This window comes from Petaurus breviceps, unplaced genomic scaffold (assembly GCF_028583685.1).
Source record: "Petaurus breviceps papuanus isolate PSGF00001 unplaced genomic scaffold, PetGlider_PUasm1.0 90919, whole genome shotgun sequence".
In the NCBI taxonomy this organism is placed as follows: domain Eukaryota; kingdom Metazoa; phylum Chordata; class Mammalia; order Diprotodontia; family Petauridae; genus Petaurus; species Petaurus breviceps.
In genome coordinates, this window is record NW_027187378.1 from 13468840 (window position 1) to 13495363 (window position 26524).

Consider the following 26524-nt stretch of genomic DNA (forward strand, 5'->3'; position numbering starts at 1 on the left):
AAGACATTGACTAGCTCGAGAATGTATAGAAGAGGACATATGTCTAAGATATATGAGGATAAGTTGAAAAAATTAGGCATATTTGACCTGGAGATGAGAAAATTCAAGGGGGACATGTTAGCTGTATTCTAATAGGTGAAAGATTAGCATGTGGAAGAGGGATTGGATGTGTTCTATTTGGTCCCACAGGTCAAACCAGGAGCACTGGATGCTAACAGTTAGAACCATCAGGGTGGAATGGGCTGCCTCCAGAGATGGTCACTTCCCTCTCTTTATTAGTCTTCAGGCAAACACTAGATGGTCTTCCTTGTTTACGATGTTATAGTGGATATTTCTTTTGAATATATGTTGGCCTAGATATTGGACTAAGATCCTTTCCAACGAAAAATTCTGTGATTCTAAGAAATAGCAGTCTTTTGAAAGCTAAGGTCTTTAATTGAAACTTGGTGACTACTTGCCAGGGATGTTGTAGAGAGGTGCTTTGTTCAAGTCCAACTACCTCTGTGACTGTTGGCTGGAGCTCAGCTTACTTCTCATCTGTAAAAGGAGATGGTTAGACTAGTTGGCTTTTAAGGTACCTTTCACCTCTGAGTTTCTATAATTCCATAATCACTAAAAATGGAACATTTTGTTTCCCTGATCTTTCTTACCATCTGTGTGGCTAGCCTAGCTCTATGAAAGTGGTTTGGTATTTTAATTTGTGTTCTGACCTTTGAAAAGAGAAGAAAGGATTAAAGATATAGCTTAAATAGCCAATATAAAATTATTTTATATGGTAGAAAAAAATCCTTTTTTTAATACAAAAATTTCTTCATAAATAAGGAAGCAATTGCTACAATCTTATTCCTGTATTGTTTGTACCTTTTGTCATCCATGTTTAATTTTTAATCCCTAAGAACCATGTTAATTTACTATTGTCTTCCTTGCTATTCAGAAAATTTACAACCAATCATTGTAATTCCAATGAAATATAATCTATCTTACTGGTAAATAGTAACATAATCATACCTTGCAAATTAATTCCTTTTCAAATTCATTCCAAATTCAAATTTATTTTTATATTTTGTTTCTTTCTATATTTTATAGGATGAAGAAATTCCTTCCATGGAAAATTTAGTTCTACAAATAGTAGATGAGGAAATAAACCTGTGTGAAAAGCCGAAGAAATACCTTCAAAAGTTCTTTCAGGAAACTATTTATCAATCAGAGGTGGAAAAAAGCATCCTTGACTACCTGCACTATAATAATTACCATCTACCTATGTATGCATGGCCAGGGATTATTTAGTTACAGACACATTTTCAGTTTTATTGTCTACATGAAGGTGGGTCTTTAATATTGTCCTATGAAACTTCACCATTAAGTCTGGTATTAGTGTCTTTGTATTGCCTTTCACCCTTTGATTGACTGCAAAGGACTGTAGTATTTAAACTTTCCAGTAGGTGGCACATGGCTTTGTTATCCCTGATCAGTGAAGTAGTACTAAAGTAGTAGCATGAAGGGAATACTTAGAAATGCCATGCAGATTTGTTTATGTAATAACATGCAATTGAGGAATAAAACCGAATTCTTGCTGTGTGGAAAATTTTTCCATTTGAGTTACAATATTATTTGTTCTGTGAAATTTACTGGCCACTATTTTAGTTTTTTCATATAATAATAGCAATAATAACAATGATAATAATAAAATAATATTAACAGCAAATCCCTAGGCTCCAGTTTCCTTATCTTAAAAAAACCAAAAGGATTAGAGGAGATCACTAAGGTCCCTTCCAGCCTTCCCATCCAGTGATTCCATGAAAGGACTTGCTCAAGGGAAGAAAGCCAGTCACTGGCAGAGTCTGAACTGGAACCTAGGTCTTCTGATTCCCACCATGTTAATCATTACTACTTACTAAAAAAGAAAATGTTTTTCTCTGATTTTCCTAAAAAAGAACAATTAATGAGGACTAAGTTAAATCTTTAATGAGTGCCAATAGCAGAAATTAATTTCCCTGTCCATGGATAACAATAATACAATAATATATAGACCTTTAAGTTTTGCAAAGTGCTTGACAAGTGTCTGAGGCCACATTTGAACTCATGAAGATGAGTATTCCTGACTCCAAATCCAGCACTAGCTGCCCCTACCCCCAACAACTTAAAGTTTGCAAAGTGTTTTACAAATATCTCATTTGATCTTAACCCTGCGGTTCTCGCTATTATTATCCTCATCTTACAAATGCGGAAACTGAGGCAGACAGATGTTAACTGACTTAACTAGAATCATCTAGCTACTGTCTGAGGCTAAATTTGATTTGAGGGCTTTCAGATATCAAGTGTTCTTTCTACGGAGCCACCTAGCTGCCACAGGTTGTCTGACCTTAGTTTATCCCCATCAGAAAGTATTCTGAAATGAGAAAACTTGCAGAAACAACTTTACCCAGATGAGGGTAGCTAGACTTTTATCTCATGTAGAAAATGCAAACACAAAAGTAGAGACAACCTGCAAATGTATGTATATGTAAACATATGTGTGTATAAAATGTGTAAAATAGTCTACTTTGCTGTGTCGATCTATACTTTGCCCATAAACATAGGTGTCTCCCCCTCCCAAAGCTGTGTCCTGAACTGTATCTTCTCTCTTGGTAATTCCTTCAGCAATCACATAGAGCCTAGATCTAAATAGCTGGCCTAATCTCTCTACAAAGCTCCAGTCTCCTATTGCCAACTGCTTGCCAGACATCTCCACCAACACATTCCATAAGCATTTCAAACTCAAAACTGAACTTTTTAACTTTTCCCCTAAATCCACCCAACTTCCTAACTTCCCTGTTTTTGCTTAAGGTGTCATCATTCTTTCAATCACCCAGGTTTCCAACCTTGGAAATATGCTACTCATTTTATTCTCCCCATTTCCCATAGTATCTAACTTTTGTTTCCTTTTCTATACCCCCATGGATACCACCCTAATTCAGACCTTCATCACCTCTCACCTGGATTATTTCAACAGCTTCCTAACTGGGTTACCATCTTGAAGTTTCTCTTCAATCTACTCTCCACATAGCTGCGGAAATAATTTTCCTTAAACATAGCTCTGACCATATTAGTAGTCTCTCAAGAACTTTATGTGGCCCTCCATTACCTACAAGATAAAATTCTGACACTTCAGCTTGGCATTTAGCCCCAGCCTACTTTTCTGGTCTCATGTCCCCTATGTTCCAGCCAAACTGATCTTTTATTTATTCTTCACACACAATACTTCATCTTCTGCCTCCATGCCTTTGTATAAGTTATCCTCCATACCAGCAATGAACTCCCTCTTCTCCTCCACCTCTTGAAATTCCTATCTTCTTTCAAGAATCAGCTTTTATTCTATCTGTCTTTCTGATCTCCATTATTAGTGATCTCTCCTTTGTCCTCAAATTATGATTTATTCTTCTGTGTATATGTTGTCCACCCTAGAAGAATCCAAACTCCTTGATAGCATATTTTAGATACTTAATAAATGCTTTTTGGATGAGTAGATGATGTTGGAATGTAATGGGTCTGTTTAATTTTCATTAAATTGTGTTTGAAAAGGAAATTCTTTAGTAAGTACTACCCATTACATCTGATAAGAAATCTTGTCCTTAGTATACAAAGTGAATTAAGTCAACATGATAAACTTGCAATTTGGGAACCAGCCAGCCAAACTACACAGAACAGTTATTCATCTTATTTGAGGAGTGTTAATTTAGATACTTAAAAAAATGATAGTATTATTGATTGAATACTCAACAAGTAAAGCTCAAAATTGGATTAATTTGCATATATTCCAGATATATTTATTTCTTGACCTTAATGAAATATTTACATAAAGTATGAACCCTTTTCAGAGATTCTGAAAATTGAGAAAGACATCAGACGTCTAGTTCAACCCTTCCTTCCCCATGGAAGTCCCTGTTACAATATCCTTGATAGGTGATAATATAACATGTCATATGTACCTCACAAATGCAGACAGGAAGCCACTCTGTTTTTGACAACTGATTGTAAAAACTGCTGTTTCTCAGATCAAGCCCAAATTTTCCCTCCTGTTACCAAATGGTTCTGATTCTAACCTTTGGAATAGCACAGAATAAATAAAATCCTTCTTTGGGATGACCAATTTTCAACTTTTATAGACAGATATCATACTTTTTTGTAAGTCTTCTCTTTTGCCTAAATATCCTCAGTTCCCATATTCTTGAAACGAGATGATTTGAAGTACCCTCAAACCTGTTCACCCTCCACTAAATATAAATGTTTCATTGTGTCAACATCCCTCTTAAAATGTGTCACCTAGAACTAAATATAACAATTTGGCCACCACAAAATACATCAAGACTTGCTCCCCTTGTTCTGGATCTGACAATTTTATTAATACAGTTTACTCAGAAGATAAAAGTTTTATTGGCATATACATTATATACTGTTGACTCATAATTGCACTGAAATCAATTGAAAACTTCTCCATATCCATTCTGGAAAGCTAGCTCTCTCCCACCTGTACTTGCATGTCTGATTGTTTGAACCAAAAAGGAAGGTTTTCATTTAATCCCATTAAATTTCCTCTTGTTCTGTCTGACTCATTACTCCAACTGGTCAAAATCTTTCTGGATCCTGATTTTATCATTCAAAGACTATCCCTCCAAGTTCTATGATGCCTCAAACTTTAATAGGTGTGTTGTCCATTCCAGTTATTGAGGACAATATTAAATCTGATAGGGCTGATGACAAAATCCTGGAGTTACTAGAAATGTTTTTCACACTGACATTGATCTGTTAAGGCACACTTTGGGCCAGTTTATTTAACCAGTTCTAAATTGATCTAACTACAATCCAGACCACATTTCACCATCTCAGTAATAAAAAATTTCATGACAGACTTTGTTAACTGCCTGGCTGGAATCATATAGCACATATATGTATTCATAATCAATTGGCAAACATTTAACTTATTTCATATCTATTATATTCTAGACACTGTGCTTGGCACAGTGATACAAAGACAAAAAATGAAATAGTCTTTTCTCTCCAGAAATTTACATTCTTTTGGGGGTTGGGGGAGGTAGGGGCAAAATCTATATGCATACTCACACATATACACACAAAGTAAATATAAGGTAATTTTAGAGAAGGAACACTAGTAGCCTGGGGAGTCATCCTACATTTTCCTGAACCTTTAAATAAAGAAATGAGGATGAGTTTGGAATGAGATTCGTAGTGAACCCATGCTGGCTTCCCTAGTGCTCACCACTTCCATTTCTGAGTGCAAACACACACGCACGCGCACACACACACACACACACACACACACACAATTCAATAATCTACTCTAGAAGTTAACTGGAAATCAATGTTGCATTCATTGTTCTCAGAAATTACCTTTGGCTCCTTCAAAAATAAAAATGGGGACATTCAACCATCTCCAATCATCTGATATCTCTTGTTTTTCAAGATTCCTTCAGACATCACATCTTTAAGTTTTGTTTTACTTTCCTCAGTACCCTAGGGAATAATACAGTGAAGCCAGGAAATTTGAATTCATTTAAAGAACTCATAAGATACATTCTTACTATCTCTCCACTTATTCTCCTCTTCAAATTTTCCTTGACCAAATCTGTTCTACTATTTCAAAATAAGGAGTAGGCTAGTTATGCTTTAGGAGAAAAAGAAATGACACCTGCTTCAACTAATGGGCCTGTCCTTTCTTTGTTCTTCTTACTACTTTACACATACCTTTATAATGTCTTTTTATTGTCCTTAACATTTTTAAAGCTTCAGCTCATTCTGGGTCTTAGTCTTCCTGCTACTAAGTATGTTTAAACTTCAATATCACTCCTCCTATGATTAAAAGTGGCAAATTAAGTTTTGAAACTATTAAGAAGAGGGAAAAATCACAGTAGTGATCAAAGAATTATAATCAATTTTCTAACTCTGTTCTAAAAGTTATTTAGTCATTTTTATGTTATTATCGATGCTGGAGAGTTTTGATATTATCCCCTTTTCCCATTTCAAATCCCACCCCTCCTTCCCCAGACCAGCAACTTCACATGAAAGAACATTAGCCTCTGGTTTTCCTATATCAGGCAAATTTGTGCAATCAGCAAAAGATCTGGTAAATGGAACCCTTCTGAGTTATTCATTAATAAGCTTTATGTGAATATATGTAGAACAATGAAAGCAAGAACCAGGTAGCTACCTTTTCATCTAGAAACAAATAGTATTTCAGCCATATGGCATAGACAGAACAACTGAAATGGTGAATGACCACAACTGGATCACTACTTAATGCAAACTCAATTTAATATCAATTTAAGTCCAAGAGAGACCTGAGAATAGGTTAACACAAATGACTAAAATACATGTTTTTTCCCTTGAGAGAACAGGCTCACCCAGGTCATGTCCATCAGCAAAATGAGAAAAGTTTCAGTTGCAGCTCCCTATAATATTTTGGCAATCATTAGCATAAAGGCTGTTTGAGCATTAATAGTCATAGATATGAAATAAGACACTTTCAACATAAAGTTATGGCTGATAAAATTGGTTAATCAACATTGGAAACTCATTTAGACATCTAATGATGGTAGTCTAAATTTCCCTTTGCTAACTTTTAGAGGGATAGGGATTGGACTTGTGACTTCCTTAGCATAGAGGACTCTTAGAGGAGGACAGTCACTCCACCACTACAGGTTGGTACCTTCCTCGAAACATATTGTCTTAGACAATGGTCTAGAGCAGTGAGAAGCCAATGGAATTGCAGAATCACACAGCTATTATGTGTCAGAGGAAGGACTTGAACCCAAGACATCCTGCCTTCAAATCAGCTCTCTCTCCACTACTCAATGTTGCCTTTTAAATGTTCTTAAATTCTCTATTTTAATTAATTAGGTTGATGTGGATATATTCAGGTTGTTTACTCTGTAAAAGATGTACATTTATGAGGTTAATGAATAGTCATCAGATTTTTGACTAGGGATTTTCTGAAGTAGGAGGAAGGAATGTATGTGATAACCGGGATAGTAGAGATAGGGAATAAGAGGACTAAGACTTGGGGTGGGATTTGTGCATACTGTCATCAAGTACATTTAACTTCACTTAGAACCCAAAAAGATTTTTTAACCCTGTTATTGATTTATTTTCTGAAGAAAAAATCAACAAAAAATGAAAGGAGTTTTAGATAATAGGCTTACTGCTTTATAAAAGCAATCAGTCATAAAGTCTGCATTAAAATATCAATGCCTGCACTGCTTAGGTCTCTTGGCATCTACTATTAGTAACAATTTAGGAAGTACAAACAGAAGTGAGGCCTACTAAACAATATTGTCAAAATGGTTCTATAAAAAATAAAAGTTCATTTTAATCATATCATATACATCAATTATGTCATGTTTCCCCCCAAAGAATACATGTCATTAATGAGCCTCAGCATTGCTGAGTGTGTTTTATTAGCTTTAATGAAAAGGGAGACAAACTTAATTCCAATAATGCCTTGTTATTGCTTTTTTATACCTAAATAACACAGGAAGCAAAAAGGGGAGGGGAGGAAGGTGAATGTTCTATGCTTCATAAAATGTAAAACATACCTATGAATATTTAAGTTTCAAAAATGGAGTATGTGCATGTATGAGTGTTAGCTAAGAATGAGAGAGGCATCGAAAGTAGCCATGTGTGAGAAGCTGTTGATTGTTTTCTGGTTGAGAGAAGAAGTGATGATAAGGTTTGGATAAAGTGTACATTGCTCATGGGGGAGGAGTAACCTGCAGCTGTATGCTAATGCTAATAGAAACAAATCTACTGCTCCCCCATTAACCAGGGAGGCAGGGAAGCACACATCACTGAACAAATACACTCACACTAGACAAATAAAATAACACACATAGACACACAGACACACACACTCATCCCAGAACCACAAGGGAAGAACAAGAAAGGAAGAAGCCTCATTACCAGCAGAAAGTATGCTTGCATCTGGCCAAATATGAATCCCACTTATCCTGTCGCCCATCCTTGTGGGAAGAAAAAGTGAAAGGTGGTTGGGTATTTCCATATTCTCTCTTAACTGAGTTTTTACTAGTTTTGTTTTCCCTTTCCTTTGGGGAGTTACTGAGTGATAGCACAGCAGTCACTGAAAAGGTTAAGGGAAATTCAATCCTGATTCTTTGTGCTAAAAGTTATTAAATGTTGGACAATCACGAAGGGTTCCCAGTTTGTCCTGTTCTTCCTGTAACCAGGACTGCAATTTGAGCATACACCGTTGTGTGCCCATATTTATCTTCTTAGAACTGATGGTTGTTCTTTGACAACCTCACAATGAAAATACAAAACTTTCTGCTGTTCAGACTTTCTGGCATTTAGGCCTTATCTTTCCTGAATTTCCTACCTGAAGCAGACATAAATAGACATAAGTGCTCTACTTACAGGAGAATACTCCTCCAACAGACATACTTTGTGTAATAAAAGAGATGGTCTCCCTCCCATCACCCCAGAGCTGAATAATGGGAGCAGAGCAGATTGTCAGGGGGGTACTTGAAACTTAAGGGATGGAAAATACTTCAGCTCTCCCCCCCCCCCCCAGCTTGGTGGAATAGAACAGCCTCATGGATTCTTTCTTGTTTTCTCTCTTTCATGTACTATTCTTTTGTGTGTAATTATTTAAACGGGAGATCCATAGCAGCTTTATGCTAATATGTTGAACAAAGGAGAGGGGCGGGGGAATGGGGAAAGAGGGTAAGGTGAATAGAGGCAAAGGGGGAGGAGATGGGGGCTGCAGGGTTCGCGTGTCGATCGCGTGCCCCTCAGACAGACACAACAATCACTAATTCCTCCAAACACAATACACTCTCTCTCGGGTCCCAACTCGACCTGGGTCAAACACTAGCAACACAGGCCATTGTTTATAGTTTTTGCTACAATAGGTCTTAGAAAACCTGATGAACCTCTAACTGCAACCTACGTTTTCTTGCACAAGGCTATTGGAAGAACCGGGGTGGGGGTGAGGGGTGTTTCCAGTCATCTTTTTTTTTTTTTAGCTCGAAGCTAGAGAGGAAGGAGGTGGCACTACCCAGTCCAATGAACTCTTCGGTCTTTAAAAAGGTGCCTTGGTCACTAGTCATCAGTAAAGCTAGGGAATTTTCCTTTTGGGGTTGATTATCTGCTCAAGAGGCTCAGCAAAGTTAGACTCTAATAGAACACTGCACTTCTGCTAAAAATCCTCTTGTCAACCTCTTTCCAGGGCCCGTTAGCAAATTCCCTGCACCCCAATGACTTAATCAGGTGGGTGGGGGCAGTAATAAAAAAAATCAAGATGCTCATTGACTGAAACTAGAGGTAAACCAAAAATTAAACAGATCCGCTTCTATACTATCCCCCCAGCGTCAGGGTCTGTAGTGCGAAAAGTAAAAGACCGCCCCTGTTTTTTTTCCCACCAAAAAAAGAAGGAAAAAAAAAAAGCCGGGGGGTAGAGGAGAGTAACAAAGTCAGCAGTTGGAGTCGGAGTCCTGGCGGTACAGCAAATTCCAATATAGTTTGGCTTCCAGCTTGAGTTCCCTAGGAAGACTAATGTGGGCAGCCAGTACTGAGGGCTGGGTAGGGGTTATTAAGAAGAGGACACTCAATCCTACTGGGAACCTGCTAACCAGAAAGCGATAAAGACTAATTCAGACCTAACCTCAAGAGTCCTCAAATGGCAAAAAATTGACCCACAATTTACAGAAAGAAATAAAAGCAAATATTAAGTGAATAGGAACAGGTTTTAGTGATGTCAGAATGGGATTTGATACTTTGCTATTCAGAGATTAAAATAAATATCTTTATTTTATGTCAATAAAACCTATATGTATGTAAAGGTTGAGGAGAAAAAAAGTGCAGCAGACATAAAGTCCCAGTTTCTCTCAGTCAACACAATCTGCTGCAGCTGTTTTGAAGGCTTTTTTTGCGACATTTTTTTTTGGGTCCTGCCCTGGGTTGTAAAATTAGTTTAGAAATACTTGTACCTTTCAAGTCTCAATTCATCTTTACCCTAAGAGACTGAAAGCAGTTTTTATTTCAGCTGGCTAGAGCTAGGAAAACAACAAAAAGAAACAGATCCTTTGAATCTAAGTATCTCAATAGGATTCAATAGATTTTCTTTGGTTAATTCATAGCACTGTTTGAATTCACTGTGTGCAAAGAGGAGGTGTTTTGTATTTTTTTTTTTTTTGCTGCTCTTACATTAATGGGTGTTCTTTTAATAATTTTTTGAGCTTACAAGATTACTTATTTTACCTGGTTATCTGTTAAATAAATGGGAGTGTTATCTATGTAATGCAAAATGCGGTGTGTACTGTAAGGGAAGGTGGTTCTGAATACTGTTACCGCATAGCAATCCAGGTGGAATCCGTAATTAGGAAAAACTGGGGCAGGTAGCCACGGAAACCTCTCCCATTTCTAGTTTAATAAGAAATACTAGTCAAGGAGTAAAAGAAGGGATTGAGTATAACATTCGATAAGAAATATTTAGAAATTTAAGATTTCTGAATTTGGGGTTTGACATTTTACAGAGCTGCCATTAACTGGGGTTAATATTTCAAAAGTCAAGTTGACTACTATTAAATTATATCCTATAATGGTTTTTTGCATATTTTGACATTTAAAAGGTCTCCAACCTCAAATCAACAAATGACTATGAATCATATTGATTTGGAAGTTTTCTTACATAGAGACTTCGGTAGACATCAAAGATTGTTGCACATGTGGACACTGTAAAACTGGTGGTCGGTTTATGTATTTTAGAATTTGCTCGGAGAAAAAACCAAAAACAACTAACACTTTCCCTGACACAAGCAAAGGCTCTTGTCAAGACAAACTAACTCAAATTAGTGACGCTTTCAATCAAATTTCTATTTTCTTTTTGTTAGAAAAAGGATTTTTGCCCTGTTGCATCTTATGTGGATCTAGCTCTCTTATTATTTTAGGTTACGTTAAGAAATACATTTGTGGACGTTTTATTCTATTTCTACATAATAGACTGTCACCTAGGAGTTTATCTTCACTGGAGCCTCTTCTCTCGAAATATCCCCCCCCCCCCCCCCAGCCCATTCAACCCAATGACGTGGGTTGCAATGTAGATTAGAAGAAATTGCTAGATTGTTTCAAACTCGGGGTTGGGGAGAGGATGGGGTGCAGACAGACTACCTCGTTTCTTTTCGCTGTTATGATTTAGCTGGTGTAAAACCGGCAGCCTGTCCTCTTTAAAGCCGTTGCCTTGTCTTGGTGGACAGATTTCTCCCTCCTTCTACTCTACTCCCCATTCACCCCTCCTCTTTCTCCCAGCCCCCCTTCCCGGGCCCCGCAGCACGCGTCTCTTTCTCGTCCAGATTGGCCGCGGTTCGTGTTCAATAGAAGGAGGTTAATTTCCTTCACAAAGGTGAAAGGGGCACGGCTCTGGGAGGCTACTGTGCAGAGACAGACAGGCCCTTTATTTTTTAGCTACTTGATTAGACCCCTTGATTTAGCATCTGATGTCAAACAGCAGACAAAATGCACGAACTGAATTAAAATGCATGAGGCAGCATAGGATAATTTAAAAGAAGTTTATCAAAATGGATTGATATGTACGTGAATTTTGGTATTTTGCAAATACTTGAATAAATGAAATGACTGTGCTGTAGGGGAGCAGAGGGGCAACTTTCACAAACGACGAGCTTTAATAGGGCATTATAAAGATACAGGAAATAACTAGTTTTGGTAGGAGTCTACCAAAAAGAAAGAACTGTTTCAAAATGCAAGTTCTTTTTGTAAGCAGAAAAGAAGATTCAGGCTAATGCATTGTTTCGAAAAGTGCTATGAAATGACTTCTTGAAGTTAATTAAGACTTTTTAAAAAGAGAAAGAGTTGGTGATGTGGATACTAATATTTCACTTCAGTAATTCAGATGCAGTCTGAATTCCTAAAACCCTTCAGTTAGTTTAGCAGAAATACCAGTGTTTCTATTTTCATTTGAAATACAGCTTCCCTGAGGAATTTTATGGGTTGCTATCCCGGTGAAAAAGTCAATTTTGGATTCAGTGTGTAGATTTTGAGACATTACAGGTTTCTGCTATTTTCCACTTTTATTAATTTTCCAAATATCATGCTTTCTTCCCTATCTTTGACTTCTTAAACAATTCAGATGTCACATTTCTGACTCTGCCCTCTTCACCATCTTTCTCCGTTTTTTCTGTTCCACACCACTTTTCCCCCCCGGTCCCCCACCTCCAACTTCGCCCTCCACTTCAGTTTGCATATTGAACCCTCCTGACATATTTTGGGCCATTCTTCTTCTTTGTTGCTATTTTGCACCAGAACTGCGGGTAATCCCACCGATTTTAGATGCTGCTCATTGTGATGCTGATGGACATTTCCATTTGGCAGATCTGTGCCCCCCGGAGGAGAGACACAAAGCCAAGGCACGTGTGCCTTCCTATAGAAAACCATCAGACCGTGAAAAGAGGAGGGGCCAGGCGTGTGCCTCTATCCAGGAGGGGCCAGAAGTAAATAGGAGGCAAAAAAAAAAAAAAAAAGGGGGGGGGGGAGGGAGAAAGGGGAGGGGGAGGATGGAAAGAAAAGAAAAGGGGTAAAACACCCTCAGGTACATCTGCTATACCTACCAAGCAACCCCTAAGTCCCTGCCCCCTTTTTTCAAACCTCTTTACCCTCCCACCCTCAAATCCATAGGAGCAGTGGGAAGCGCTGATTGGCTCCGGACGGAGCGGGAGGCGAGAACAATGGCATCCTCCCCCCCTTAAAAAGAGTGCAGCTATCTGGGCTGGCAGGGGAGAACAGGGACGTGTTTGCGGGGGCACGGAAGGAAAAAAAAGGCGCACCACAGACACGTCCCACAGACATCACACCAGCAGGCAGGCACGGCAGGCCGGAGCGAAGGAGTTCGCGACTGCTTACTGCGGGAGGAGCCAGACTGATGGGCGAAGACGGCGGGAGGCGCTGAGACAGAGCCGGGTACCAGCTAGAGAGGAAGGAGGCAAGGACTAGAGTGCGCTCCATCGCACCCGGCGAGAAAGCCGAGAAGGGCGCATCCCTGCGCCGCCCCCTCCAGTGCCTTCCTCAGTCTCCGGGGCCGCCCGCCCCGCGCAGCAACCCAAAGATGCCCCGAGGATTTCTGGTGAAAAGAAACAAGAAGTCCACGCCCGTCTCCTACCGGATCCGCTGCTGTGAAGACGGCGACCGGGAGCTGCTGCTCTTCGCCAGCTGCGGCGGCGGCGGCGGCTCCTCCCCGCCCCTCCCCGGCTCCGAGCGGGCTCCAGCCGCGCTGCTGGCCAGCGCGCCCCCGGCCCCGCTGCTGCTGCCGCCGCCGCTGCCGCTGCCTCCCCGGGAGCTGCCCGCGCCGCCGCCGCCGGCCGCGGGCCCCAAGCCCGTGCAGTTCGGCAACCCCGAGGCGGTCTACCCTGCTCCGCTGTACAGCCCCACGCGGCCCGTGAGCCGAGAGCACGAGAAGAAAAAGTACTTCGAGCGCAGCTTCAACCTGGGCTCCCCGGTCTCCGCGGAGTCCTTCCCCACTCCCACAGCCTTGCTGGGAGGCGGGGGCGGCGGCGGCGTGGGCGCCGGCAGCGGAGGCGGTGGGGGGGGACCCTGCGGCGGGGACCCCCTTCTCTTCGCCCCTGCCGACCTCAAGATGGGCACCGCCTTCTCCTCGGTGGCTGCCGCCGCTGCCGCGGAGATTGGAGGCGGGGGAGGGGGCCGGGGCGCCAGCAGCCACCACCCCCCGGCCGGCAGCCTGCTGTCTGTCCCCGGTCCCGCCGCCGCCGCCTCCCTGCGGCACCCGAGTAAACGGCTTGCGCCCGTGCCAACGGCAGAGCCCAGCGCTCCCGCGGCCAAGCCAGCCAAAGCGCCGGCCGCCAAGAAACCCAAGGCCATCCGCAAGCTGCACTTCGAGGACGAGGTCACCACGTCACCCGTGCTGGGCCTCAAGATCAAGGAGGGCCCCGTGGAGCCGCCTAAGGGCCGGGCCGGGCTGGGGGCTGCCGGCGGGGCCGCGGGGGGCAGTGGCGGCGCGGGCAGTGGCGCGGGTGGCGGGAGCGTTGGGGGCGGCGGGGGCCGGCCTCTGGGCGAATTCATCTGCCAGCTGTGCAAAGAAGAGTACGCGGACCCGTTCGCCCTGGCCCAGCACAAGTGCTCCCGCATCGTGCGCGTGGAGTACCGCTGTCCCGAGTGCGATAAGGTCTTCAGCTGTCCTGCCAACCTCGCCTCGCACCGTCGTTGGCACAAGCCCCGACCCCAGGCCGCAGCAGCAGGCGGGCACCACGCCCCGGGGACAGCTGTCGCCGCCGCGGGCGCCTTGGCCCCGCCAGCCGGGGGCGCCCGAGCGGCCGAGGGCAAAGGCGGTGCCGATGAAGCGCTGGCCAAGGCTGGGGCCGGTGGCGAGCCGAAGGAGGCAGGCGGTAGTGACCGGGACACGCCGAGCCCTGGGGTGTCGGAGTCAGGCTCTGAGGACGGGCTGTACGAGTGTCACCACTGCGGGAAAAAGTTCCGCCGCCAGGCCTACCTGAGGAAACACCTGCTGGCGCATCACCAAGCGCTGCAGAGCAAGGGGGCGCCGCAACCCCCGCCGCCGCCCCAGCCTGCCCAGCCAGACGACCTGCTGGTCTACCCTAGCTACCCCGGGTCCGAAGGCTTGCAGCCACTGCCACCGCCCGAGAAGGCCGGGAAGGAAGCCGGGGGTGAAGGGGAAGCGTCGAATCCCCTCAATATGAGTGCCCCCGCCGAGTGCCATCTGTGCCCTGTGTGTGGGGAGAGCTTCCCCAGCAAGAGCGGCCAGGAGCGCCACCTCCGCCTCCTGCACGCTGCCCAGGTGTTCCCCTGCAAATACTGCCCGGCCACCTTCTACAGCTCGCCGGGGCTCACGCGGCACATCAACAAATGCCACCCCTCGGAGAACAGACAAGTGATCCTGCTGCAGGTGCCTGTGCGTCCCGCCTGCTAGAGAGAGCCTGCTCCGCTCCGCGCAGGAGAGAAGAGGAGAAGGAAAGGGAAAAGAAGGAAAGAAGAAGAAAAAAGCTTAATCCTTTTTCCCCGTCAGAAATATCCACCCCACCCCACCCCCAGCCCAGATAGCCCCAGCTCCCCAGCCCCTGAAGAAGTGTGCCTTCGCTTGTAGAACCACAAAGAGACTGTGAGCCCCATCCGTCGGTCCTTCAGTCCATCAGTCTGTCCCCAGCCCTGCCCCTCCTGCTCCATCCCAAACTGCTTCTTGGCGTTCGTGAATGAAACGCGCTGGTGGTGAAAACTGAAACGTGAAAAGTGTTGTCTTGATTTTGTAGCGTGCTGGTAACCAATTCTTCACCCCATCCCTACCCTCCCCCAATCCCGTTGTGACTTATTTTTTTTTTTAATTTCTCCATTTTCTCCAAGTTAACTTGTTCACGTAAGAGCTGGTTTATTTCTGTTAAAAGGGAAGAAAAAGCTGTACACTTTTGTCTCCTAGTTGGTATTCCTCCCTTACCCTTCCCCCTGCCCCTTTCCTCTGGATTTTTTGGAAACTCAAAATCATGTACCTGCTGAATCCTTTTGAAAAGCAACTGTTTTTACTGCTAGTGTTCGATGTGTTGACGGTCTCTTGAAAGTCTCTGTTTTCTCTCTTCTTTTCTACCCATCTCTACTCTTTTCTCTACATGTATTTAGCCTACGGGTTGTTTTTAGTCAATCTTGAGGAATAATGCCTTTATACTTCACAGGCTGTAAATTGAATTTACCACATGATTAGCTTTATTATGGCTTGTGAACTGCTGGATTCTGGCTTTACCTTTTTGTATGTGAACAAATCAAACTGCTTAAAAAAGAGTTTTCTTTAGTATAGCCACAAATGCCTTGAATTGCTGTTTTGTTTCAGGGTTGTTTTTAGGGGGTGGGGAGGGAAGTTTTCAGAGTATGCTGTAGAAATTGCCTTAATATTACATGTCAACTTTTTCGTTTGATCATCTTTGTTGAGGTAGGACCATATGAGTTTACTCTAAATGTATATGTTGATTTATGAGTGTTATTTATTCACTATTTATTTATATTATGAAATTATGATATTATTTGATTGCAAATATTTTTTGATGCGCTTTTTTTCCTTCCACTTGTGACATTTCACTGTGCATTTTAGAAGAGGGTCTTTTTCTAAAGGGATCTGCTAAAAGTTTTAACTTTTATACCTATCTGAGCAATTACATACAACCTTACCATTTGCTTGGAGGGCTCAGACAGCTCTTGTACAACTGACAGCTCTTACTTTTAGATGCAATCTCTTTTCTACACACATTATTTTCTTAATTGTTAGCTATTTATAGAATGCTTCAATAGAACTGTTTCAACTGTATAACTATTTACTATTCAAATAAAATATTTTCCAAGTCAAATACATATCCACTGTGTCATTTCTGTGCTCAATAAGCACTCCCTCTGCTTTTACACAACTTCCACTATCTTCTTTTACAAAGACCAATTAATATCACAAAAAACATTTTTTATAAACATTCAATACATTTTTACAAACTGTTGTGGGGCTCTGAATTTTGGTCTCACTATACAGCCACAGGAAGTCCAAGAGGAGTTACAACACTGCAATTAGGCATAATAGCTTTGCTGGCTGGAGTCTTTCTGGAAAACCCTTAGTGATAATATACATGCTCTGGGGTGTGAAGCATAAGACTACTGTCCATCTTTCTCAGGGTAGGTCCTGAGCATCCACTTGTTACCAAAGGGAGTGACAGAAAACAATAATTTTTCAAATACTCCCATTTTCTGAAAATTTGTTCATTAAGACAAGCAGTTCTTCCTTTCCTATCTACAAAAAAAAAAATACTCAAGGAAAAGGAAAGATTCCCTTTTGTCACACTTGTTACAAAAGTAATCTCAGCAAATAAATATATGAAATCCTGGTCTTTAAGGTTTTTGAAAAAAATGTTTTCCTCTAAATCGAAAGTATTGTGGAAGACAGTTGATTAGATACAAGTTCTATTCTAGTTGGTAGCAGCCCATTAAAGTACAAAACTAAAAAATAACCATGGAAACTTGTTGCACTTAGATTCCCAAAGCAAGTGAGATAGCAGTACACATTCTGTTAAATTTTTTGACAGCAAAGTAAATGGAACTCACAGATAAATAGTTTTTTAAACCCTCAAAATAATGTCCAACCCACCTTTGATATATGGGGACTGAAAGAAAAGTCAGAATCCATTAACTAGTAGTGCAATCTAATTTGAAGGGGGGAAAAAAGAATCTCCATTTGTTTTCATCCTTAGAGTTAATACGGGATTATATTGCTTTCCTTTGAAAGTCATTTGACCCTTTTAAAGTGCCTGTGATACTTGCCATTTCAATGTTATTTGAATTTTCTGATGTTCAGTTAAGAAATTACCCCAAACACCAATAATATTGCTTCCTTTACTATGTCACTTTGCTACTTTACAATTTGGAAGGAGGAGTCATATTCTGTAATTCTCAATACCCTGAGAGTTCCTATTTATAAAAGAAGATAAATCTCACAACAATTATGTACTTTGGAGGTGGGAGAAATAATCAATTTTAAACAATTCCAGAAAAATCTTACCTAACATACAGTAATTTTGATGATGTAATAATTTGCTTTGAGAATTCTCAACAAAGTTCACTAGCATCATTCAAAATACAATCATTTAAATTTTGTATGGTAGGGAATTTTGATTTAAAAAAATCAACAAGCATCTGTTCATAAACACTGAGCTAGCTATTCATGAACAAAGATTTTTTTTCTTTTGTGAAAGTAATGAAAAAATTGAGGTGTCAGTGAAGGTATATTGTCTCAAAGGTAAAAAAAAAGAAAACCTTAGATCTCATGACTGGTGACTGCATATTGTATGATAATAAACAATGGTCACAGGGTTGAAATAAAGACAAGTATGAGAAAAGATCAGGATTAGTTCATATTAAAGTTATCAGGACAGACAATTAAGCACCTCTGAACCCAAAAGGTCTTTAAAAAAAAGCCTCAGAACAGGAACCAAAGGGTTTAAGTTACAAAGGGAAAGATTTTGTTTCTGAGGGCAAACTTGCTAACATTTAAAATTGTCCGAAAGAATCATGTGAACAGTTGCCTTGGTGGATTGTAAGGTCTCTCTGATGATATGGAAGTTGAATGCCATTTTCCCAGGATGCTATTAGAGAGAGATTCCTGCTTCAAGTATGGAGTAGATTGTTTGATCCAACTCAGATTTTATTATTCCATGTTCAGAGAAATATACTTGGTGATAGGGAAGATACAGAGATTCAGTGCAACAATATGCAGGTTTTAGTGAAGACATTATACTCTTGAGATAAATTGCCTGTACTGGCTTCTCTCTAATTATTATCTTGATTTAGCAGGTTTTTCTCATTACTAACAAGAAGCAAACAAAAAAAAAAAATCAGAGTTCCATTGTTGTTGATTTTTGATCCAGATATTGTCCTATACAAAATATTTCAGTTGATTCTAGGCTCATTAAGGACAAGACCTTTTAATTTGTATTCACAGTGCCTTGAACATAGTAGATACTTAAAGTTTTTTTTAATGAAATATGTTAACACAATATCATTGGATGTGTTCCACTTGTAAAAAATAGATGGCCATGTAGATCTGAAAATCTAGTAGGAGAGAATCTCTAGGAATTCTCTTTATTCATCTGAGTTCAGTTCTTCATTTTTCTTGTATGAAAATAGTCAAATCAAGGTAATTTGACAACTTTGTAAGGAAAAACCTAATTAAATAAAATGGTCCTCATTTCCCCCAAAAGATTGATTTTTCAGTCAACAATGATACACTTCAAAGTTACAACGAGGTTGAAATATTAAATTTACAGAAAAATTAGTTACATTCAAGGAAGAGTAACAAAGAATACATATCTTCAAATTAAAATTATTGCATGGTTATTATATAAAAGGTTGGTCACTTTAAAGTAATAGACTACAAAATTAAATGTGGAAAGTTCCTCTTTTTAAGGGAGAAAGATGCTGCATATGACTTCTTGGATAATTGCTAAGCCTATCTTCTTTATAATTACATCCAAATCATGCAGACAGCATTACAGGAGATTGTTATATTCTTAGGGGAAGTTTCCAAGAAAGCAGGTAAATTTCTCTTTGTAAGATGGAGACATGGCCTGTTTAATTGTGAAACTTTGTTAGAGGTGAAAGAGAGGAAGTAAAAATGAAAAAGAGGGAAAAATTAAGGAAGGGACTTATGTCCCTCTTAGAGTGTCTGTCCCTCAAAGGAATTCCAACTGCCCTTAGCAGTTTGTTGATCTCAATACTGCTCTCTTATCTCAGAAAAGTGGTTTCATACTGCCTTTGTTTTTTGATTCTAGCCTCCAGGGTTCAGATGCCATGATCTACAAAGTGAGGACACCCAGCCAAGTAACAGAAGGCCACTCTAGATTGAGATAGCTATAAAACAGAGCTTTTAAACATCCTGCCTTCTTACATTGATATATAATAGGGGTCTGGTGAACATGCATATGCCATGCTTCTGTTACAGTTATATTAATATAGAGCACTAGATTTGGAGACAGAAAGACCTGAGTTCAAATTCTGCCTCAAACACTCCCTGTGTCGGGCAAGTCATTTAACCCTTCAGTTTTCTAATTTATAAAACAGGGATAATAATAGTGCTAATCGGACAGGGTTGTCATGAGGCTCAAATGAGATTACCTGTGCAAAATGAATTATAAGCTTTAAAGTGCTGTATAAATATGAGTTATGATTACCATCTTTCCACATATTTTCCATAAAATAGTAAAGTTAGTTTTCAAGATTATGCAAATAGTGGATGGCAGCTCAGAGGAAAGAGCACTTGCAAGTTAGAATCTCCTAAAGTTCAAAAAACAAAGCTTTTGTAACTCCCATTTAGTGTTTTCCATTAGCTAGCTGTTCACAAATATTCAAAGATAATACGTTTCTGAACATCACATTTTTCTGCTTCAGAGAAAATGCAGGGAATATAACCATTAGCCCAGCATTCACACACACACACACACACACACACACACACACATCTCATTGTTGGAAGGGAACTCAAGGGCCATGTAGTCCAACCCATAACTAAGCTAGAATCCCTCACCTCTCCAACATATCTGACAAGCTGCCATCCAACCTTTGCCCAAAGACCTCTAGTGGGGGAAACCCACCACCTCTAGGGGCAGCCCTTTCTATTTGGCATTAGTTTTAATTATTATAAATTCTTTGTGAAAATTCTGAAATTTAAGGCAGAGGCTGAGCAGAACCATATGTACTTAACACCAACAGCGTAGCTATAGACAGGTCTCTAAGCCTGCTGATAACTCTGCCAGGGGTGGGGAACTTATGGCAACAAGGCCACGTGGCCTTCTAGGTCCTTGGGAGCAGCCTTTTTGACTGAGTCTAAGTTTTACAGAACAAATTCTTTCATTAAGGGGATTTGTTTTGTGAAGTTTGGATTCAGTCAAAGGCAGCACTTGAGAACCTAGAGGGCCACATGTGGCCTGGAGGCCACAGGTTCTCTACCCCAGGTTTTGACTGAGAACTTATTTCAGATCTATGTAGCCCTGAGATAAAAGGTTGAGGTGGGGGTAAAGGAGAGAAAATACAACCAGGCCAGTGTGGCCTGGGACTCCTCTATACTCTGTACAGATTAAGCATTGTTCACTTGTTACCATTCTTTTAAAATTATTCATGTTGCCTATATCTTGCTAGAGTTTTCATGTTTTAGACTCTGAGATTTAATACCAGGTCAATCATTAGCTTTTTAAATTATTTTACTTTTGGAACATATTTCAAAAGAATAATCAAGAGAGCAGAGTGATCAAGGAGAATCTTTTCACTTTTTTTCTTTTTGCCATCTATTAGGATACTTCCTTTACCTAAGCATAGTATTCTCTCTAGAAAGGAAATGGGTACATTCACAGAAAGAATGTTTAAAAATCATAGTTTGCATATTAAAAATAATTTTATGAACACTTTGTCTTATAAAAGATTGTATCACAGGTTATACAATCTCCTCAGCTTAAGTTTTACTCCTCAGTTTCCCCACCTGTAAAACAGGGATAATGCTATTAGCAACTACTCCCCACTCTTTATGAGAATGAATGAGATAGCTATAGAGTATTTGGGGGATTATGAGATGCAAGGTTATATAGAGCACTAACAATTTATTATTATTCTCATAGCCAGGAAAAGGAGAACTCTCTTGAATGAGTGCTATTCAGTATTGGATGTCAAAGCAGAAATGAGTATTTCAGACCAGGTACAAACTGATTGACCTATAGTAAATTTCTTCCTAGAAAAATTTGTTCTGTTCTTTCAAACAAGACATTTCGATTCTCCAGAGAAATGTGCTTGTCCGCATCTGGTCTTCAAAGGACAGAGAAGCAAACAGGTGCTGCCTACCCCTGCCTATAGCATTTTGTTTAATGTTTGTTTTTTCATGCTATGTGTTATCAGCTTTTTGTGAATAGTGTGCAACATCTTGGTCCTAAAAGCTGGGAAAACCATTTAAGATGCAATAAACTGAAGGGGGAAAATATGGAATTTAGAGGATGGATGAAAATAGTTTATAGGGAAATGTCTGGTGACAGGAAATATGAGGCATAGAAAACCTGCGAAGGGAGGGAATTCAGAGTGAATAGTGAATTCCAAGTTTATCTGCCAAGCTGGATCCTAAAGCATACAATATAAAGAAGAAAATGAACTTTTTTAATGAAGCCTTTTAAAATTACCACATTATTTTCTGATATAGGCCACCTTCCCTTCCTGGAACACTCTACTCTCTCTTATTGATCCTTATCTCCTGGTTTCCCTGGCTTCCTCCAAGTCTCAGCTAAAATCCCACCTTCTACAAGAAGTCTTTCCCTATCCTCAAGTTTCTTTTCAGAACTTCCTTGAATTTATTCCATGCATATCCTGTTTAAATATAGTTTGGATATTGTCTCCCTGATTAGACTGTAAGCAGAGACTCTTTTTTGCCTTTTTGCTTTTCTTTTTTGGTCTCTAGCATTTAGTACAGTTCCTGGAACATTGTGGTTGTTCATTCATTTCAGTTGTAGCTGACTCTTTGCAACCCCATTTGGGATTTTTTTTTGCTTTTTTTGGAGGGGGAAGGTAGGGCAATCGGGGTTAAGTGACTTACCCAAGGTCACACAGCTAGTTTTGTGTGGTACCTTCCTCTCAGGAAGATGAGGCTTTCTGACTCTAGGCCCAGCACTCCGTGCACTGCACCACCTAGCTGGCCCTCCTGGAATTTGGTAGACACTTAATAAATGCTAGTTAATTGACTATTTAACCTTCTTTTGGAAGAAAGAAAAACAATTAAGCAAAATGGAGCAACAAAGCAACCACAACTGACAGCTGACAGTGTATACTGAGCAAGTCCCTTAACCTCTCTCAGCCTCAGTCATATATAAAGCAGGGATAATAATGGTACCTACCTTCCAGAATCGGTCTCAGGATCACATGAGGTAACATGTAGAGCATTTTGTAAACTTTTAAAGTGCTAAAAAAATTAAAAGCGACCAAGGTGTTATTATGCCACATTCCACAAACATAGTCTTCTTTCTTCCAATAAGGATGTATGCTTAGGTGGTGCATGGATAAAGTGCTGAACCTGGGGTCAGTAAATCCTGAGTTCAAATCCCACCTCAGAAGCTTCCTAGGTGTATGACCCTTTCTAAGTCACATCAGTTTCTGCCTGCTTCAATTCCTTCATCTGTAAAATAGAGATAATTTCCCTTAAATTTTTGTGAGGTTCAAATGAGATAATATTTGTAAAGTATTTTGCAAACCTTAATAGAAATAGAAATGTTAGCTATCATCATTATTGTTCTCCAGGGCCAAGATTTTGGTTGCTATTAATATCACTTCAGCTTTAAATATTATTTAAATTTATTTATTATTTATTTAATTATTATTATTTAAATATTATTTTTATTATTAAAGTCATGTGAATATTTTAGTCAATTCAATATGCATTTATTAATCCCCTATTATGTGCCAGGCTATGTACTAGCTGCTATGACTACAAAGAAAAAATGAAAAGAGCACCTGCCTTAAGGAACTTACAGTCTACTTAGGGAAAACAACATATACATAGATAAGTAAATTCAAAATATCTACTAACATGCATATGTACATACAAGCACACACATACAGGAACACAAAGGCTAACAACTGAGGTCAATAAAGAAAGATCTTGTACAGGAGGTGGCTCGCAATTTGATCCCTCCAAGAGGAGAGAAAGCATTCCAGGTATAGGGGCAATCATCTCTGGAAGATGATAATTGAACCCAAGGGAGCTGAGATCATCAAGAAAAGGAATGGAGAGAGAGAGAAGAGGTGGGAATTCAGAACAGAATACTGGGGTACTGTTGTCTATACATGAGGAGTAGGACCCAGATAATCAGCCGGTAAAAGAGACAGAAGAAATGATTAGATAGGGAGGAAGACATCCTGGAGGGAGCAAAACATATGTGTTGACCCATTCCCTTTTGCCTTCCTGTTCTTCCCCTCCATTGTAACAGTTTTCCCTTGCCTCTTCTATATGAGATAATTTACTCCATTCTGTCTCTCCCCATCTCCTTTCATTATATTCCTATCTCACCTCTCAATTTCACCTTTTAAGTATTATCCTTTCCTAGTCAATTGGTCCTGTGCCCGCCCTCTATGTATACCTGTACACATATATACACACTCACATATGTATTCATACTCCTATATACCCTCCTATATAAACATATATATATATATCTATATATATATATACACCCTTCAACTATTCTCATACTGAGGAAAGTTTCATAAGTTATGATTATTATTTTTCCATGGAGGAATATAAATAGTTCAACTTTGATAAGTTCCTTATGATTTCTTTTCCCTGTTTACCTTCTCATGTTTCTCTTGCTTCTTGTATCTGAATGTCAAATTTTCTATTCAACTCTGGTTTTTTCAGCAAGAATGCTTAAAAGTCCTCTATTTCATTGAATGACTATATTTTCCCCTGAAACATGATATTCAGTTTTGCTGGGTAGGTGATTCTTGGTTTTAATCCCAGCTCCTTTGACCTCCAGAATATCATATTCCAAGCCCTTCGATCCCTCAATGTAGAAGCTGCCAGATCCTGTGTTATCCTGATTGTGTCTCCACAATATTCAAATTGTTTCTTCCTGACTGCTTGTAATATTCTCTCCTTGATCTGGGAACTCTGGAACCTGGCTATAATATTCCTAGGAGTTTTCTTTTTGGGATCTCTTTCAAGAGGTAATCAGTGAATTCTTTCAACCTCTATTTTGGCTTCTGGTTCTAAAACATCAGGGAAATTTTCCTTGAGAATTTCTTGAAGGATGATTTCTAGGTTCTTTTTTTTATCATGGCTTTTAGGTAGTCCAATAATTTTTAAATTATCTCTCCTGGATCTGTTTTCCAGGTCAGTGGTTTTTCCAATAAGAAATTTCACATTGTCTTCTATTTTTCATTTGAAAAATAGTATCTTGTTTTCTGTTTAATAGTATCTTGATTTCTCATAAAATCATTAGCTTCCATTTGATGCAGTCTAATTCTGAAGAAATTATTCTCTTCAGTGAGCTTTTGAAATTCTTTTTACCATCTGGCAAATTTGTCTTTTTAAGGCATTCTTCTTCTCATTGGCTTTTTGAGCCTCTTTTGCCATTTGAGTTAGTCTATTTTTTAAGGTATTATTTTCTTCAGTCAGGTTATTGACTCTCTTTTCACGATTTTCTTGTATCATTCTCATTTCTCTTTCCAATTTTTCCTCCACCTCTCTTATTTGGTTTTCAAAATCCTTCTTAAGCTCCTCTATGGCCTGTAACCAGTTCATATTTTTCTTGGAAGCTTTTGGTGCAGGAGTTCTGACTTCATTGTCTTTCTCCTGTTCCATGCTTTGATCCTTTTTGTCCCCCAAAAAAGGAATCTAGACTCAGGTTGCTGTGCTTGCTTTTCTTTTTTTGTTTACTCATGTTGCCACTCAATTACTTAACTTTTGAGCTCTTTGCCACAGTAGAACTCTGCTTCCAGAGAGGAGAGCTTTGTCCCAAATTTCTGGGGTTTTTGCAGCTGCCAGAGCTGTTAGTTGGCTGCCCTCTCTGAAGCCTCCCCCAGCTCTGGCACCTGGTCACCTACCCCAGGACCTCTACCTAGACAAGAATCCAGATCCAAGCAGGTTAAAGCAAGAGCAATTACCCCTCGGACTGGTTGCTTGGTCCTCCTACAATCTGCAGGCCAGGAGCTCTGAGGCAGCTATACCATGGTGGCTGCTGCACCTCAGCCGCTTCTCCCTCTGGGGGCAGAGCCTGGACAGCACTCCTGGACTCCCTGTTCCCAAAGTCCACACTGACCTTTTGCTTTGCCTTTGGCATTTATGGGTTGATAATTCTGGAAACCACCACAGCTGCTGGTGATCTACTCTCCCAAAGTCCCTTCAGCTGGTCTGGGCAGCCCTGAGGCTAAAACTATGGGCTCACATAGAGCTCTATTGCTCCTGGTGTGATGCAAGGGACCCTTCCTGTCCACCTGCTGAGCTGCCTTCAGCAGAAGGTTTGTTTCTCTCTGTCACTTTGTGGGTTCTGTAGCCCTAAAGTTAGTTTAGAGTCATTTTTATAGGTATTTGAGGTGGTTATGGGGGGAGCACACAGAGTTTTCCTGCTTCTATGCAGCCATCTTGGCTCCTCTCCCCAGACCAGCTATTGTTTCATTGTTATTGTTGTCATTATTATCAAGAGGAGGAGGAGGAGGAAGAAGAGGAGGAGTTCTTGTTGGATCTCTTCTTTTTAATTTTTTAATGGAATTCAGATAGGAATAACCCTGTGACAAGTCACACTTTTGCTATTATTCTTTTATATTTAATGTGCTAGAGACTGCTGCACAGCTGGGTAAAATAAGTGCTTTTTGCAGTTGAATAAAAATCTCTTCTTTTCATTGGGTTTTGGCTTCCCCTCATTCAATCCCATTCTACAAATCCATAAACAGCCTTAGATTAGATGACCATTTAGTTTCTTTAATAACAATGTAAATGCTGTAGGAAGAAAAAGGAAATAGTAAAGGAAATAAAGCTTTCCATCGCTATCTGCTTTTATAGGTAGTTGAAAAGGGATAAAAAATGTTCCTGTCATCCATACTCCCCAAAATCAGAGGGGAAAGCAAGTAAATGATTAACTGGCAAAAAGGTAAAATGGCTTCCCTGATGGAGGGAGAGATTAAAAAATGTTTTAAACTGAGCTGATGCATCTCACTGACCTTGGAATCTGTCAGTTACCACTTTGACTCTTCCTCGAGGTCACTAATGCCTGGCCTCAATGTAGCTCCACTCAGCTTTGAAAGAAATGCAACTAAGCCAAGTCATATGAAGGGTATTCAAGGACAAAAATGGAAAGAAAAATAGAAAAGATTTATAAATATTGCAACAAACTGTTTTTTTCCATCAAAGACAGTACAATAACCACCCTTGAGACCTAACATCATACTCCCTGAAGTGCTTATAGAGGAGATAGGAATGGTACTAAGGAAAACA

At 40.2% G+C, this 26524-nt stretch overlaps 2 protein-coding genes across 3 annotated transcripts in view; both read left to right on the forward strand.

The window, feature by feature from the left end:
• Nucleotides 1-1664, forward strand: part of CFAP61 (cilia and flagella associated protein 61) — a 365072-nt gene extending 363408 nt beyond the window's left edge. Inside the window, exon 27 of the mRNA XM_069075487.1 lies at nucleotides 1087-1664. Coding sequence (XP_068931588.1) covers nucleotides 1087-1287 — 201 coding nt within the window. The 3' untranslated portion in view covers nucleotides 1288-1664. The remainder of the gene's footprint in view (nucleotides 1-1086) is intronic.
• An 11134-nt stretch (nucleotides 1665-12798) lies between these two features.
• Nucleotides 12799-16552, forward strand: INSM1 (INSM transcriptional repressor 1). Of its 2 annotated transcripts, XM_069075367.1 has the most exons (3): nucleotides 12799-13992; nucleotides 14059-14299; nucleotides 14387-16551. In XM_069075367.1, exons 1-3 carry the CDS (start codon nucleotides 13127-13129, stop codon nucleotides 14960-14962), a joined length of 1683 nt encoding a protein of 560 aa, XP_068931468.1. In that variant the 5' UTR covers nucleotides 12799-13126; the 3' UTR covers nucleotides 14963-16551. The 2 variants fall into 2 exon arrangements, with proteins under 2 accessions (XP_068931468.1, XP_068931467.1); XM_069075366.1 differs by having other exon boundaries at nucleotides 12799-16552.
• The last annotated feature ends 9972 nt before the right edge of the window (nucleotides 16553-26524 follow it).